This window comes from Rhagoletis zephyria, unplaced genomic scaffold, assembly GCF_001687245.7.
Source record: "Rhagoletis zephyria isolate East Lansing unplaced genomic scaffold, Rhagoletis_zephyria_1.1 Rzeph_scaffold_00064, whole genome shotgun sequence".
In the NCBI taxonomy this organism is placed as follows: Eukaryota; Metazoa; Arthropoda; class Insecta; order Diptera; family Tephritidae; genus Rhagoletis; species Rhagoletis zephyria.
The window spans coordinates 561,611-580,453 of record NW_016157148.1 but is presented as its reverse complement, the minus strand read 5'-3'; the positions used below and the strand labels follow the sequence as shown (position 1 = coordinate 580,453).

Sequence of the window (18,843 nt, the reverse complement as noted above, 5' to 3'; positions counted from 1 at the left end):
CGCACTACACATTTCTACATCGGAACGTATGCATGTGCATGTGTGTATGGTCCCTGTGGAGAAAATCTCTAGTTCTGAACTGGCGCGTTTCTAGTACATTTACCCTGGTATTCAGTAATTTAGTCCCATCTCAAGTCACTAAATTTGAGACTAGCATTTAGTGACTATTTTTGTGACTAGAGATGATTTGGGTATTCAGTAGGAGAGAGTCACAAAAAGTTCACCAAAAAGTCAGACCTGAAACTAATCAGACTCAAGTGGAAGAGAGGTCTAACTATGAGGGCACTATAACCGAGACTATAACCCTAATTGCCATAGATTTTCGCTTTCTTTGTCAACATCGCACAATCGTGAGGTCAATCGATTGCTTCCTAATGGCAGCTATTTCTGTCTAGAAAACACAATAGTGATGTAGAAGTCTAAGTCAAAATACCTCTCAACTGAACCCTCCGCTAAGTTTTGACCAATCTGAGTAAAAGTTCGCCGGCGCTCCTTCCTAGTTTTGCCCAACGTGCACTACGGATATGAGTACAGAGAGATCTCATTGCCTGCCTCACAAGCTTGCAATAATGTCCTTATCTTGAGTCAGTTATGTACCTAGTGCCACAAGTCTTACCTCAGCCGTTTGTTTAAGCTTTCTCGCCAGTGCATTCCATCACATGAGGTCATCTTAGAACAATATAAGCTTGAATACATATGTTTTCATGGTACTAGTAAATAACTCAAAGAGAGAGGCACCATCTGTTTTCCATTGCCTCATGCAGCAGTAGAGAGCCACAGATGCCTTCTTCACTCTCTCTTGAATGTTAGACTTTCACGAGTTTAATCCAAACTACTTGACTCTATCTGAAAACGACAGTCGAACGCCTCCAATTGAGGAGAAAGAGTAGTGAACTAGACGAGTTCCACCTTATTAGGACTCGCAGCGAGCCCACTGTTCGAGGACCACTTCATCACCAGGTTCAAGTATCATTGAATTAGGACATCCAGAAATTTACTCCTTACTAAAACTGCAACATTATCCGCATTGGCAAACAACCGCCGATCTCTAATCACCAGCTCCTCTAGCAGGGATTTTACGACCACAATCCAATAAAGGATTAAGAGAATTCTTACCGATTAAGCTGCGCTTAATGATAGTACTGCCGAATTAGTTTACACAGGGCGTGATGTACATGAGCTTCACTAGGGCGGTTTCCACTCAAAGCTTAGGAAGAGATCTGACGAATCTCTCTGGATGGGCATTTTAAAAAGCCTCTATCCTTGATGACCGATTGATTGGAGCGCAAAAATGAACGAAATTTATATTTTTGCACTGGTACTCTCGAGCAACTTTTTTTGTAAGGCTCCAGTGCTTTGGTCAAGCCAAATGATTTGTTTGCACCGAACTCTAAAACAAAACTGAGTCAGCGTTTCTGTGCAATAATTTTTTTGACAGATTTGGTCTTAAAGTTAAAAGCCGGAAGAAAGCACTGGCCAAGCCACAAAAACTCTTCATCTAGAACCGACCAGTTAACCTTTTTCTTGAGATATCCCAAAAAACCGTTAAGCAAATGTGTGGCTGACTATTTATATGAATGGTAGAAGTTCGCTCGAGATATTTGACATTAAACTTAGGGGCTTTCGCAACTGAAGGGACTGAGAATCCGCCACGCTTTCGAGCAACAAAGATAAACCAATCTCGCTTACAGACTTCCAGATTACTGCAATGTTCTTCAGGATGAGATCTATGCAAAGCCTTCAATGCCGAAAAATATTGCAATCTTTACTGCGTCCCGGAGCATAGTGCTGTTCCGGAAATGAGGAGGTGGACGATCGCGCGTGAAAAGAATCTGCTACAAGACTTCGGAACCAGAGTGCAGCCTTACAAGCCTCACTGAGACTCCTGAGTAGCTACTAATTGCATGGATATAATACAAATGGCGTAGGGATGGCAAAGTCGACTTCGACTTTCGACCGAAATCGACTTTTTGCTCCTGAAATTCGAATTTTAGTGATCGACTTTCAGTTTATGGAAACTTACGGATGAAGTCGACTTTTCGCTTTCGACTGTCGACTTTTTTTAATTTATTTGCAGTGGCATCTCTTAAATTAAAACTGATATTCTAACAAGAGAGCAGAGAAAAAAAGCCAACCAATGAAGGGAAATGTGAAAAGTGTGGTAGAGATATGAATTTTAATGACAGTACAACAACATTGTCGAATCATTTAAGAGCAGCGCATAAAATTATTATACGAAAACAAATTCCTCCAATTTGTTAATCCATTTTCTCTACAATCTTCAGTTAATAATGAGGTAAGATATACATAGTAGAGTGGTTAAAAAAAATTTTTTTTTTGGAAATTCATAAACGCTACCTAAAATTATTGTTATTTGTGATAAAAAACGTGTTTTTTTTATTTTGAAAAAAAAAAGTTTTCTTAGAGGTCGCGCTGGTCGGCTTTTAATGAAAATGCTGATGTCCTCAATTTTTTTATTTTCTTGACGTGTTAAAATGCAGCTAAAAATTTGTTTTTTACATATAATTACTCTGGTATTATTGGGGAACATTCCCGAAAATATGCTCTCGAAAAGATACTAGTAAAATAAAAACGTTGATACTGAACGATTTACGCATTGTCATGGGTTGGAACTTGTTACCAGGGGGTTTCTGGGGTTGCTAATTAGGGATCTGAAGTCAGTTTTTCGAAATTAAAAATGGCGGTCCATTAAAAAAAAAATGATTGGATTTGTTCGAAACCCGGCACTCGAGAATTTTTGGAGTCGCCGATGACGAATCTGAGGTCAATTTTTTTAAATTCAAAATGGCGGATCCAATATGGCGATCAAATTAAAAGAAAAGTACTAAAATTAAAACGTTGATACTGAACGTTTTAAATATTGTCAAGGGTTAAAACACGTTTCCAGTGGGTTTCTGGGGTTGCTGATTACGAATCTGATGTCAGATTTTCAAAATTCAAAATGGCGGTTAAGAGTTTCAAACAAATCCAATCATTTTTTTAAAATTGGTCGCCATTTTGGATCCACCATGTTTATAAAGTGGCACTTAAATGTTTACCAATACTCGCCACCTCTGTTCCATCGGAAAGGCAATATTTTCAAAAGTTGTCCGTAATTACCAAATATCGATTCAAAAAATTCTTCACTTTTTTTTTGGTGAAAATATAAAAATTTTTGAATTGTTTTTCAAAAATATATATACATTTTTAAAACCCCTCACAACCAACATTTTCATGCTGTATAACTGGAACAATTTTAAAAATCTTGAAAAATCCTTTAGTGTCTGTTTGAATTTTACTAAATTACAGATTATTCTAAAGACCACTAGTAAATTATGATATTTGTGGCGTATTCTGATCCTTATATTTATATTTAATATATGAGTTAAACGCATAGCTTACTTAATACATTTTTTTATTATTAAAAAGTCAAAAAAGTGGACATTTCTTCGTCGATCGGCCGACTTTTAAAAGTCTACTATACAGAGTCGATCGAAAAGTCGAAAGTCGACTCTAAATGGCGCATGTTGGACATAAGAAATAAAGATAATTACAAAAATTTCAATATTTTTAAAACTTTTTTAGAGGTCGCTACCAGGGTTTGAAAAAATATATATTTTCTTAAATAAAGAGGTATCCCTTACCAAATTTAGATGTTGATATTTTAAGGACCAAACTTATATATAAACATAAAACGAGAATGTATTAGATACCTTTTTATGCAGAATTCCTGTCTTAGCCAGAATTGCCCTGTAAATAGTCTTTCGTAAGACAAATGAAAGATAGTAGATGGCAAGATAGCTCGAAAGACTTTTGTTATTCTAGCACAAAAGTCTTATAAGGTTATATGCAGTGTGCAAACCCCTTTTTATTTTAGTGTGGTAGAATCGGCAAAAAAATATGGTAGATTTGAACAAAATGTGGTAGATTTTCCAATTCATATTTTTATTGGGGACATGTCGCACACCGTCGTCAAAAGAGGCACAACTCAAAAATTAGATCGCGAAACATAAGTGCTAGTATAAGTATATTAGTTTTCTAGTTAGAGAAGAAAAAAATATTTTCATTTTCATTAAGTCCATAAGTTAAGGCACAGATACATTTAAAGCAAAATTTATGATGTCCCTTTTTAAAAATGTATTGATTAATTTTTATATTTCGTATAAGAATTGAGTTGAAATTTTACAAATGTAACAAATGTTCTGCCTAAGAATGTGGTAGATTTTAAGCCTTCAGTGGTAGATGTTGTAGACACCCAAATTTTAAAAAATATGTGGTAGATCTACCACATATGTGGTAGACGTTTGCACACTGGTTATATGTCATTTAGCTCGGGTTGCTCCAACGGCCGAGTTAGCAGAGCATAGTCATGCCGTTCGAAAGAACACGAGTTCGAGTCTCGGGCGGCGGAACTTTCTTTTTTATTTTTTTAAATTAAATTTGTTTATTTTTAATTAGGTAAGAAGAAACAAATTTTATTTGAATTTCATTTAATTTTTAAACCCATTTAATTATTTTTGCTTTATTCTCATTTTTAATTTTTTTATTTATTTTTATTTATTTTTATTTAAATTTCTTTTATTTAGTTTTAATTGTTTTAAAAAGGTAAACATATATGCTTTTTAAATTTAATATAATTAAAATAAACTTAAAAGGCGAACAGCATAGCGCTAAGATCTCCTCGTTAGCAGATCTTTCAATTAGTCTTTCGAAAGACAGTAAAGAGTTTTTAAGACAGTTGCCAGAATAGAAAATTGTCTTACGAAAGACTTTTCGTTTTGTATTGAAAAAAGCTGGAAAAAGCACAGGCGGCCTATTCGAGAGATCCGAGTTCGAGTTTCGGTTAGCGGATTTTTTCTTTTTTTAATTTAAATTTTTTTCTTTCTTTGTTAATTTTTTCAATGAATAGATTTTATTTATTTTAAAAAGAAAAATATATGGGGTATTATTTTGCCACATTTTTTTTTAATCTGTAAAATTCATGAAAAAACACAAGCTTTCCAATGCCTAGTGGCAAAATAACTTGAGGGTCAATTTCAAGGTCATCTCGAGGTCAACATGGTTTTTTGAACTGTTAACTCCCTTTTTTAAATATCTCGAGTTCAGAAAGAACGGAAAATTCTACGTTTAGATATCATATCATATCTGGGGCTCATTCGACCGTAGCTTCTTATAAAAACTTTAGGTTCCTCTTCTGTTTATGTAACTTTCTCAAAACACACACCAAAAAAGTGAGTAAAATGTGACGCCAAATGTTTATGTTTTTTTTTTTTTAATTTTACGTTGAAACTTTTAATGGGATTTACTACTTTCGTTGTAAATGTCTTGATAATTAAATTTGAGCACGCTTTATTGCATTACATTGGAACTTTTGCAATGTAAAGAATTCTATTCGAGCGCTTTTACGACCGGCCAAAGAGTTAATTGATGCTGATGACGTTAATCACAAACCTACTGGCACCTTAATTCTCTAACGTCTGAACATGCAGTTGGAATGTGAATTCTAAGGCATGCGTAGAATAAAATTTCATTACTTTAATTAGCCGTTGTCATTTTGAATTATGCACTTAATAGTAAATGCAATGAATTTCTCTGTTCGTCGTTTCTGTGTGGCGTTTGGTTGCCGTCAGAAGCGCCGCCTGTGACACACGCCTCTCAGATTTTAAATTGAGATATATTTCATGGATTAAGTAAGTAGTGAATTGTTAGATTGGGATGCACACAGCATTGAATTACGACACCTACACAATTGCAAGTCTAATCGTTAAGCGTTTATGTGCATACTTATGCACTTATGAGAGGCAATGGAACGCAATGCATAAATATGTAGTTTGTAGGGTATGTATGTATGTAGGAACGTGTGCTTACGAGTAAGCATGCAGAATTTAAATGAATTAAATAAAGCAAAATACGCTGCATTTGGTTGACACATTCAACTAGGGTTTAACGCCTAAGAATTTCCAATTTTAACTGAATTTTTTTTTATAATTTTCACCAACGGCAAATTGTTGGCGCTCGAGGGGATATTCTGCGAAAACAATACTACTTTGAGTCAATGTTTGATGAGTCGCTTACTCACGAGCAATGGGTTGGTAAATATTTATGTATATATGTATTTACGTATGTATATACATATGTATGTATGTACGGGGGCGAGAATGTTAATAGGGAAGAGACAATTTAGCAAGTTTTGACTATTTTTCTTTGTTTAAAAGATTTGTATTATTTTTTTGTGAAAATATAACATACTGTAAACAAAACCTTGCAAATCAAAATTTTAATCTTTGTAGAACATTTATAAAAATTTAACGAATTTTAATAAATATTCATAAAAATTTTAAACTTACAAGTTTTTAGACCTTTTTTGGGTATGCAGTCTTGCAGCCCATTAAATTTTAATACAATAAAGTGCAAGTTCAAAATAGCAATTTTTGGTTCACGCGTTTACTTCCATATGTTCGAAATTTTTTCTATGCCAAAAATCAACGGTAAGTCCTAGCTGCTTCAAACTAGAGATGCAGTTTTTAAATCGATTAATTCGAAGATCGATTAATCGAGTACTTCCGACTCGATTTTTTAGTTCCGTTTCGATCCGTGAATCGATTCAAAAATTTTGAGAATCGACATTCGATTTTTGCAGATTGCTTTTTTATTTCTTACAAAAATTAAGTAGAATACGTTATTTGACAAAATATATGAATCGATCTAGGGAGATCGATTTATTTTTCGACGATTAATTCCTGCATCGATTATTTTTATTTTGATTCGAATCGATTCAAAAATAGATTTTTTTTATTTCGATCTGGCATCTTTACTTCAAACTTGCACTTCGTTATAATAAAATTGATTGGGCTTTAAACTGCATACTCACGATGTTTCTAAGAAATCTAATTAAATTGATCAAAATTTGGATTAAACTGTCGAATTTTTCTAATTCTTGTACAAAGTTTACATCGTTTTTGTGAAGTAACGAGCTACACCTTAATAAAAAAAATAATAAACATTAAAATAAAACGAAAGGGAAATAGCCACAGAATGTTAAAATGTCGCTTCCCTATTTATATTTTCGCCACTGTATGTACATATGTTTTTCGTCAAAAAAGTCAACAAGCTTAACATTTGTAGCGCGTCCATTTATCAGACGCGTGTTCGGTGTAAACATTATGAGCAACGGCTTCATGCAGTTTTAGGGCATATCGCTTACAAGCTATGCTTTGTACATACATACTTAAAGCAAATATTTAACATAACTACCATGTTGTGCTGATAATTTGTCACATTGTTTTTGTAATGGTATGTCACCTGGCCTTTTTTAGGATTGACGCTACGGGAGTCAGATATCAATGTCTGAAAAATCGAGCAAAAGATTCGTATTCTTATGACTAATGAGTTCTATTTTTGTACTATTTTGAACAATCATTCTAGATATTATTTACAAAAACAATAAATAAATGCAATATTGACTCTTACTGATTACAAAACGTTCAAAAGAATTTACCCGGAAAATTCTAATTGATGGATGTGCCATTGATATGAAGCATTTTTAGTTTGAGAATGTTCAATTTGAGCTCTGGCAAATTTAAAGCATTTTAAAAAGTAGAGTTATGCAACGTTTTTGCTGCATTTAAAATGCAACATTTGAGGGCATATTTAATAAGGTAGCTCGAGCTCTCTTGTAGCTAGTTATAATGTCAAAAAACTGTAAATAAACAAACTAACCTTTTGAGGTGCGAGTGCTGTGTTTGCTACAAATTAGTAACAGTTGAAACGCATCGGCATAAATACATACATATGTACGTATACTAATTTTAAGAATTACTTCAATATACCTTCAAAGAATTTTAACTGCATTCTCATTTCATAAGACCATATACAGAATATGGACAGAAACGAATGCTTCATAAAGAAGCCACGCAAATAAAATGAACAAAATGTTTTATGAAACTATTTTAAACAAATTCTTTGTTTTTATCCGCCACATGATTTTTTGAATTTTGAATCAACTCTTTTTCTTTATTTTTTTATAAAATATATATAAAAACTCTCTCTTCAAAAAAGACTCACCTGCTGCATTTTTAACACGTCAGTGAAATTAGTTATTAACAGGGTTAAGATTTTAAGTCATTTGCCTATTTTGTAGGGTCAGAACACCTACAAAAAATCGCTCGTGTTTATAAATTATCGTAGACAAAAATGCAACCATGTGCCACAATCATATCGTCCCCTCAATATAACAATAGCGTATGTGCTCATACGCCATTATTTTTTTATTGCATATTTAGAATCTCCATCATTGATTCTATGTCTGGTCAAAATTTCGTCAAATTCTACTTCCACAAAGTGGGTCAAAATGTCATTGGAAAAAATGGTGTATAATTTCTTGTTCAAAAATTTCCTTCAATAAGTGATTTGACAAAAACTTTAAACTCGATTTTCTCAAAACCCAAAAAAAATTATACGCTATTGTTATATTGAGGGGACGATATGTTTTCGTGATTGCAAATTCTTGCTGGCTAAAATTTTTCCAGCAAGAATTTGCAACTTCTCTCAAGAGAACTGTCACTTTGCGCTCTCAGTTTTTGGGTGATGGATAATTTTTTGGTCTGCATTTGGGCAAAAATCATGATAATTCGTACAAATTCGTAAACATTTTTTGCTCGACGAACCAAACTTTTGGCAGATTGCCATATAAGCAGTGTCAAAATGTAGTAATTATGATCCGATTTTACTAAAATTTCAATTTGCTTAAGAATGAAGAACTAAACCAAATGGCATAGATTGGCGAATGGTAGAGATTATCCGCATCTGATAAAATTTGGATTTTATAAATGGATTTTGTATGCCTGGTGGGCGTGTCAGTGGACCAATTTTGATAATCATTCAGATTTAAGTTTTTATGGTTAAAACTAAGATACAAACTGAATTTCATAAAAATTTTATAATATTTACTATTTCTATAGAGAGAAGACTCTCCCTGTGGGGAGCTCTATATTGACTGTTCTCTAAATCACAGCACCCGCTAGTTTCGAGCTTTTAAACCTGTCTGTGAGCAGTTTTTGGATGATCCAGAAAACTCACGCCCGACGATTGGAATTTAATTGGGCAAAACAATCCTAACGATGCGCCCAAAGGTAGTAGAATAATGGGTAACCTTTATTTTGGTTGCTTCTAATTATTTTCTAGTAAGAAATTGCAGAAAACTGCATGCCAAATTAATTGGATAGAATGGGAGCACCTTTTACTACCTGCAGTATACATTTGGACAGATGGGCCTCTAGGAATTTGGGCTTACCTTAAGCTTTTTGATGTCAAGGTCTTTTTACATAGTATATACCTGGAAATTAACAAGTCCATACCAAATACACTTTTTAAAGTTTTCAAGGTATCAAGTAATGGTCAATTGGATAGCTTTATATTAAAAATCATTACGCATATTTAATGGGCCGTTTTCCTGTCTCGGCTTAAGTAGCTTTCAAAAAAGTAGAAAAAAATTATTGAAATAAATGTCTGAGTGAAATTAAAGGTTTACTGCCGGTTTCACCAGCAATTTAAATAGAAAATGATTTTTTATTTTCTGTCAATCTCCATATAAAATTCAAAAAATTAAAATCATTTTTCACTTAAATTGATTTCGTGAAATTGGCTGTTACATACATATATAGTAAAATTTCATGGGAAATTGAAGAATAATTTTCTAGATTATATCAAACCTCTAACTTACTTCCAAATTTGCTTTTTGCGGGGTTTCTTGAAGTAAGGATCAAAACGGCCTTTTCAGGCGCGAGCTAATGAGTTAAAATATTCTACGAATATATTTTCCATAAAGCTTTACTATATATGTCTTAAGCTTTAATTTCGCTCAGACATTTATTTTAACCATTTTTTCGATTTTTTTGAAAACTACTTAGGCCGGCACATGAAAACTTTAGTAGGCCATAAAATAAAAATACGAGCTACATAACTTTTGCAAATCCATCGAGGGTTGTATTGCTGCATATGTATACTTTCAGAAAATATTAGCAAAGTCCGGGCTGGTTTGAATTTTCATAAAATTGTCGTACAGTGTTATAGAGCATTTTCACCCAAAGCGGTAGATTTGAAAAATGCAGGGAAAAGCAATCAATTTCAACGATATCTACTTATGGCCAGTGATAAAGTTCGGCTTTGTCCGGGCTTGGAACTCTGCACCGGTGCGTCTTTTAATCTTCGCTTTCACATCGCTTTACATACAAAACTCAGTAATTGATCGTTCACTAATGCATTTTATCATTATCTTTTCAATAGATTTCTGAATGCGCTGCCAGAGGTGGTGAATGTGATGAGACGAGAGGTCGGCCAGTTTGTGGCACGGACGAACAAACCTACCCCTCACGCTGTCACTTGTTACGAGTACAATGTAGTGGCCATCAAGTTAGTCTCAAATACCGAGGGCCCTGCAAAGGTGAGTAAAGTTACACATTTTACTTTAGATGGTTGTAGAAAATTAAACCGTTATGCGCCATATTCTTTATTTTTGCCTTGCTTAGCCTGCAAAGAGGCACGCGACTACGCTCTCAAACACAAGTCTCGCAATCCACCAAAATTCATACCACGCTGTAAAACCGATGGCACTTATGCAGCCATTCAATGTTTAGGCGATACCGGCTGTTGGTGCAGCGATATCACTGGGAAACCCATTGAGAACACATCGGTACGCAATGGCAAGCCCAAATGTCGCGAATATGGCAAGGCGAACATACGTCGTTCACCGGCGCGTCACTTGAGTCCGAGTCGTGGTCGACGCACGTGCACTGCCATCGATCGTGCTGCCTTCAATGCCAATCTCATCAAAGTCTTCCAAAGTGAGTACATACGAGCTGGACAACAGAAACGCACCATGGCAGTGAATGCGGGTGGCGGCGAGGGAGGCTTTGCAACGCCAAATGATAAGTTGGTGCTCGATTGGAAGTTTACTTACTTGGATACGAATGCAAATCAAATGCTGGACAAAACTGAATTCCGTGAACTAAAGAAGCTTGTAAAGCGGGTGAGTAGTCAATGACGTTGTACATAATTGCATTGGCAATAACTGGCAAAATGCATGCATGCAAACATAATTTTGTAAGGGTATGCAGTGAACTACACATATACATACATATATACATACATACGTACATATGTATGCATATAAGTATCTACACTAGTGGCAGAAATAATAGAAACGCCTTATTTTGAGCAGTTTTAGCTATATTTCCGTTTTTTTAATGTTTAATATTTTATTTATAAAAGTATAACTCATTATATAACAAATTGCGTGTAAATCCAAATTTGTACAAAAATTAGAAAAATTCAACTATTATTCAGAATTTTTAGAAAGATTTTAGGAATGCAGCTCACAAAATTTTTTTAGCTGACGGTGTAGGTATATTTAGATATATGTATACAGAACGTATAAAGTATACACAAATATGAATTTCTTGTGGAACAAAATACGCCAGCCCATTCGCAAACAAAAAAAAGCAAAAAATCAACGCGAGTTTTAGTCACTTAAAACTTGCATTCGCACTAAAATTTAATGGGCTATAAAACTGCCTACCTAAAATTTTTCTAAAAAATTAATAAAATTATAAATTCCATACAAATTACAACATTAAATAAACAAAAAAACAACGCGTTTCTATTATTTCTGCCTCCAATGTATGTACATTTGCTCAGCAGTTGAATGTATGAGATATTTCATGTATGTACATTAGGGAGGTTGAAAAGCATGTGAAAAAGTAAAGTCCGAATTTTAATACTCTCACCCCTAGGATTGTTCTATATCGAAAAATACACCCCTGCTTTTTTATTTAAAAATAATAAAATATTTAGAGGTCGCTCAAAGTTTTCCATTTATTTTGTGTGAAAAAAAAACACTTTTCATAAAAATAGAGTTATTGAAAATAAATATATTTCGATGGGAAATCTCTGTTTCTCTTCAGGAGACTGCCCATAATAATAGTTCCTAATTCCTTATTTTACCATTTTTTAATGATTTTTTAAGCGATTTTTTTGGGTTTTGGGGACCTAAAATAAAAAGTTTATATTAAAAATTGGTTAAATAAACAATTGGGTTCTATTGTTGACAGCCTCCTGAAGAGAAACAGAGTTTTATGATCGAAAAATATTGATTTACAGGAATTCTATACCATTTCTACGAAAAATTGTTTTCTTCTTATATAAAATACACGGAAAAGTTTGAGCGCTTTGAGCGACTTAGAAATATTTTTTGATTTAAAAAAAAAACGGGTATAGTTTATTCGGTATAGAACAATCCTAGGGTGTTAGAGCATTAAAATTGCAACTTTACTTTTTTTTGGACCATCCTAATGTACAACCATACCTAGCGCGTATTTCTCCCATTGCATGCGTTAATTATCTATTCTCTGCACAGGCGGTGAAACCCAGACGTTGTGGACGTGCTTTTGGCAAATTCTGCGATTCGGATGACGACGATCGATTGACACTGACCGAATGGAATAATTGCTTTTCCAAAGATGATATTATACGTAAGTGCTTGTTTTTGGTATTTCTAGATCGTAGTATATACTACATACATATAAAATTTCTCAACTATATAACATGGAACATTTTCAAATAGTACATACGCATGCAAATCACAATAGGTATATAACTTTAAAAATAAGTGCCCAACAGAAGTATAAATATTTGAGTAGTTATTCTAACATAGCATTTCTAAATTCATTTTCATTAATTCATATGTAGTTACGGTTATTAGATTAGAAATTAAAACAAGTAAAGAAGTATAAGTTCGGGCGAAATATATACAGGGCGCACGTATTAAATATCGTTTCTCACCTCTGTACAATATATGTATGTACGTATGTAATTAAAATATTTTCAATAATTATTGAAATGCTTGAACCGAGTTTGGCAGAAATCGATAAAGCGCTTACTGAGATAAAATTTTGTAGTTGTAAGTGGCCGGTTAAGTTCTTAAGATATTAATAGGTATACATGTAAGTAGGGTTTAAATGATTTTTTCTTGATTTTGAAACTAGATTGTTTTTTTCGAAAGTACTGCCAATAGATAGCTGTGAATTTTTTTCGTGTGCTTAAACACGGCATATTAAACAGGTAAAAGCGCGTTTCCAGGACTCCCAAATTGCGTAATTTTGACGCTATTCTCAATTTCAGCTGAAATTGCGATACGATTCTCAATTTGGCCATACAAATAACTGTCACCTGAAATTGCGTATAAATCCCAATTTTTGCAAAATTGAGATGAAATTGCCTTAACTTCGCGAATACTACTCTGAAAATTGCTTATTTTGAATTATTAATGAGCTAAAAAAGAAAAACAAACGTCAATAACAAGCAAAACAAACAATCCGAGCAAACCAAAACTAACAAAACAACAACAAACTGTCATCGAAATTGAGATTGAATTTGAGAGGTCGTGTAAACATTTCAAATTGAAATTGAGTGCGCAATTTTGGGGTCGTGGAAACAGACTTTAATAGCAGTAGAGCAAACACAACCCTGCCATGTATTTTGTTGTGGCTTGAAAAACCTAGAATGTCAAAACAGAAAGAAATGTAAACACATTCGACCAATCAAAAGCAAGCAAACAAGATGCTAATGTGTATGTAGGTGAATGTTTATATGAATGTAGCAAAGTTTGACAGTTCAGATTTTTCACGAAATATAAAAAAAAAACAAGACTGCAGCCCTGCTGCTACTACCTCCCTCAAACACTACTGTCGCCCTTTGCTGACAATGCCTTTAAACTTATTTATGTACCCAATATTATTTACAAAACTTTGGTCGCTTGTTTTGACGTTTAATACTCAAAAATTATAATACATTATTGAATATCTGGAGGCCAAGCCCTTTTATTTGACACCTCATTTTTTTAATGTAGGTGTAGATATTATAACATTTTAGACAGGTGGGAATTCTATAGCAAAGATAATACCCCTATAGATACCGATTACATAAAAAAAAAACCTAGAGATTAGCGTACTTTATACTATGTTAAGAGCGAAATACACCACACAAGCGGTTTGACAAACCAAGCGAAATTTCCCTTTGCTTCAAGCCATTTGTGCTGTGTCAAACCTTCAAACACCCCCATACACAGCACAAATGGCTTGAAGCAAAGGGAAATTTCGCTTGGTTTGTCAAACCGCTTGTGTGGTGTATTTCGCTCTTAAGGATAAGGAGGGATGTACATTGGGGTGGTCCAAAATAGGTGAAATCGGAATTTTAATGCCCTCACCCTCTAGGGTGGTTCTATATCAAAAAAATACCCCTTTTTTTATTTTTCAATCAAAAAATATTTAGAGGTCCGCTCAAAGCGCTCAAAGTTTTCCATGTATTTTATATGGGGGAAAAAACAATATTTTTCGATCGGAAAACCCTGGTTCTTTTCAGGAGACTTCCAATAACAATACTAAATTGATTATTTAACAATTTTTTAATACTAAAGATTTTTTATTTATCCCCCTATTGCATTTTCTAGCATTCTCAAGGTGTTTTGGCGGACCTATAAAATATAGTTCCTATGAAAAACGTGTTAAAAAAATAATTGGGTGTTATTATTAGGAATTTTCTAAAGAGAAGCAGAGTTTCGCGGTCGAAAAATACTTATTTTCAAGAATTCTATACCATTTCTACAATAAGTTTGTTTTTCGTATAAAATACATGGGAAACTTTAAGCGCTTTGAGCGACCTCTAAATATTTTTTGATTTCAAAATAAAAAAAATAGGGGTATATATTTCCGGTATAGAACAATCCTAGGCGATGAGAGCATAAAAATTCCGACTTTACTTTTTCACATGCATTTTTGGACCACCCCAATCTACATACATATGTACATAATATGTTGCTCCCATGCAACTAATTGTTCAGACATGAGATTTTGTGTTATAACTCCTCCATTTGAAGAGCTAAGAACATGAAATTTTCGCAATCTTTCCACTTATCATAAATAAACTTAACAGTGAAAATCATTAAGATCAGGCCACTATAAATTACACTGTTCGGCAGTGGGATGGGGAATGGATAAAATCAGGTTGTTATGAAAATCTGGTTTGTTCATACATACATACTTATATAGAAAAGTAATTTCTAAATTTTCTCAGGTTGTCGATTTTAGCATTTTTCTTTTTTCAATTGAATTTCTATCACTAAAGTCCTTCTGCAATTTATTTTTACGAAAAATGGTCGCTGGGTGCGTTTTGATGCAGAAAAACGTGAAGAAACATTAGAGGTATTCTCTTTCACGGTGCGCGGTATGCACTGTGTGCAAATTTGTCCCATACGAAAACCGGTTTTTAAAGTGCAATCTGTGCACCGTGAAAGGGCTTTGCAAAACTCAGAGAATACCCCTATTGTTGAGGAACATTGTTGCTAAACATTGTATTCGCTTTTACTTCATGCTCCTTCCATGTTTTTTGCAACAAAACACACCCCAACGGCCGTATGTGGTAAAAAAAAATTGCAAATTCAGATTCCTTGGACTCCAAAACCCTCAGGAATGCATTTTGATTGTATAAATATCTGCATTTAAATCACTCTCAGTGACCAACAATTTCAAATTACAAAAAAATGCTTAAAATCGCCATTCTGAGAAAACTGAGAAATTGCTTGGTTTAATCAATTTCCCAGAAAAAAAACTGAAATTGTCGTACAGTGGTCTAGCTGGAATACAATTTATTGTTTAGATATGAGTTTTGTTATAGTAAATTATAGTTATATTGTAAATCCTTCATTTAAATAGCTAAGCACATGACATTTTGTACCCTATTTGCATATCATAGAATACTAATTTGCAGTGAAATTGATCAACACCAATTTAATATAAGGTCTGTTTATTGAATGCACTAAAGTACTCTAGTGCAGGAAAACGCGTTCGATGAGGGTTTTCTTGCACTAAACACATGTTTTTTCTTGCGTTAAATGTCAGATTTCGTTTTGCACTGCATTGTTCTGCACTCTTCGAACAGACTAATAAAGGGTTAAAGTAAAATTCTCCTATGTTCACGAAAAGGTTGAGGCCTTCGACATAGCCGAAGACAGTATTGTCTTCATATACATATGTATGTAGGTATATATATATTTTTTAATTTTAAATGCCCAACTTTGCCAGAACATTTTTTTTTGTTTCATTCAATGCTCGAGGAAATCCGCAATTACAAAAAGTTTAAGAAATCTAAGAAAATCCAACGGGTGAGTAGTTGCTCTTTTGCTGTTAGTTGTGATTGGAATTGATATTGGAATTTGTATTAATAGAAAGTAACGCAATCATGGTAGAGTCAATTTGCATGCCAAAGTCATACTAATCAAATTGATTTCATTACTATCTAGTATATCTTAACATACAAACACACACATGCATATGTAGAAAATTAAAATTACGAGTACATGCTAATAATTAATTATTTTAACTAAATGCCATTCTACATATTCCAATACAATTCCAACTCGTATTTGTATGCAGGTCATTCGGCTGCTGAAAATAAGAATTATGCCGTTAATAGCATCACCAGCAACATATACCATGGATATTTACCACAGCAACAAAATAATAAACACAACGCCAACAGCAACGGCAACGGCAACGGCAACGGCAACAACAATATTAATAATCGTCACGCATTGCCCGCGCCCTTCAATCATCATCCACAACAGATTCATTTGAATAATCATCAACCAAATCATAATACATATAGCAATAGCAACAACAACAACAACAACTATAACCTTAATAGAAATGATAATCTCAATAATATACATCATCATGCCTCAAGTGCACTGGACGAATTGGATAGCGAAAGTAATGGTGATGACGATGAGAGTAGCCAACGTTTGGACTATGAAGAGGATGATTATGATCCCGATGAGGGCGAAGATAATGACGCGCTAAGCATGCTTAATTCATCAACTATACATTGTACGTACCGTTAGTACTTTATATGAGTGTAGATTTCATTTAGCTGATATAATATGCATTAGGATGGTCCTTTAGAAAGTCAACATCCACATTTTTTATGTGGCAACCCTTTTTTTTCTACGTACAAAATAAAAACATCCACAAAGAATTTAAAGATAAAAAAACTAAAAACTAGGGTCGCTACCAGGCTTTAATTTTTTTTTTAAATCGCAAAAATTCTACAACATTTTAACTTTGACCAGCTATGACTCAGTGTATTAAAGCATATTCTTATATAAATAGGCAATCATGTTTCCTTTACACCCCTTTTACGGCTAAACTATACTTCTAAGGTATAAACAGTTATATATCATTAGAAAGGTATTTTGATGCTGATGTGCAGGCNGTTATGTTATGCCAAGTACTAAGCTAAACTCCCCTCCACTTAACCCATTCCAACTAATGTTATTTTAGCTCATTCAACTTACATAAACTATCCTTAATTTTATCGGTTGAATTTCAACCGCTGGGCGAACACTAGTTCTTATAAATTCATAAATAAATTCGCTGAATTATGGCTGGTCAAACTCAACTTTTCTAATTTTTGTGGTAAAAAAAAAAATATGTAAATTTTTTCAAACCTAAAAGTTTGTTTAAACTTTGAAAGTATAGGCGGATATTTTTATTTTATACGTAGAACAAACTAAAGGGGTGCCCCATGACACTGATATTTTAAAAACCACCCTAGTAAACATATAGTCCGAAACTTATTTCCTGTATGTCCCGATGTATCTAATTTGTGCAACCCGCTTTTCCAAACCGAAAAAATTGGTTTGTTTTAAAAATGTAATATTCTGCGTGACAGTTTTTACTAAATACATAGAAACTAACATATCATTCATTGTAGACATTATTGCACTTCATACATGGGTAGATATTTATATTTTATGTAAGTGTAGTTATTCACATCTTGTCTTGCTGCTGTCGGCTTTCATTAAAATACGCATGCATGCATGTTTACAATTCTATAAAAACAAACATCCCCTAACAATAACACTGTACGGCATTTTCACTTTCTTGTGTGGTGATTTGATGAAACCAAGTTTTTCTGAAAGTTTGGATTGTATATAGCAAAGCAATGTCTCAATTTTTCCATGTTGGCGATTTTAAGAATTTTTTTAAATGGAATTTGGCGGTCTGAGAGCAACATTTAAAATAGGGGCCGAGAACGCGTTCCAGATTTGGTTTTGGTTCTGCATGAGAACAAAGCGTGTTTCACGAACGTCCCCACTAAAGAATCAACTCAACTGTCCGTTTATGGAACATTTTTTTCATTTTCCGTGCAAGAAAAGTTCGTTCCTTAAGTCCTTCGTTTTTCCATATTATCTTTGTTCTTTTTCATTAATTTTAATATTTAAACATTTCAAACTAGTGAACGCTATGCAAAAAATTTTGTTCTCGCTTCCATTCTTCGCGAATATTTCAGAGGAGATTTTTTCCCGTTTCCTTCTATGTTTGAAAGTTCCAGAGACTTTAGTTCCCAAATTATTATTCGAGAGAAAGTTTCTTAGACTTTTGTTCCCGTTTATTTTATTTCCAAAGCGTTTCGAAGACCTTTGCTCCCATTTTGTTCCCTTAGAAATGTTCCCGAAAATATTGTTTGAATTTTGTTCTCTTTGGATGCGTTCCGCAGGGTTTTTTTTTTCTTATAAAATTCCCATTGGGAACGTTCTCAACAGTTTTGTTCTCATTTTGGTTTTGGTTTTGAATCGACATGGGAACAAAACTACCAGAGCAACATTTAGGTTTGATCACACCTTTTGCTATCGGTCCCTGATTTAAAACAATTAACCCCCCATGAGTTTTGCGTTCCGAGAAATCTGAATTCGTACTTTGTTTTTGACCAAAAACTGTCGCTAGGGTGCGC

At 33.8% G+C, this 18,843-nt stretch overlaps 1 protein-coding gene across 4 annotated transcripts in view; it reads left to right on the top strand.

The window, feature by feature from the left end:
* The window catches only part of magu (SPARC related modular calcium binding-like protein magu), a 59,837-nt gene that overhangs the window by 38,044 nt on the left and 2,950 nt on the right, over window positions 1-18,843 (top strand). For 3 of the 4 annotated variants that reach the window (XM_017626573.1, XM_017626581.1, XM_017626588.1), the window contains 4 exons: window positions 10,285-10,441; window positions 10,527-11,026; window positions 12,413-12,527; window positions 16,485-16,937. In XM_017626573.1, the coding sequence (XP_017482062.1) occupies window positions 10,285-10,441; window positions 10,527-11,026; window positions 12,413-12,527; window positions 16,485-16,937 (1,225 nt within the window). The remainder of the gene's footprint in view (window positions 1-10,284; window positions 10,442-10,526; window positions 11,027-12,412; window positions 12,528-16,484; window positions 16,938-18,843) is intronic. The other variant, XM_017626596.1, reaches the window with a different exon arrangement.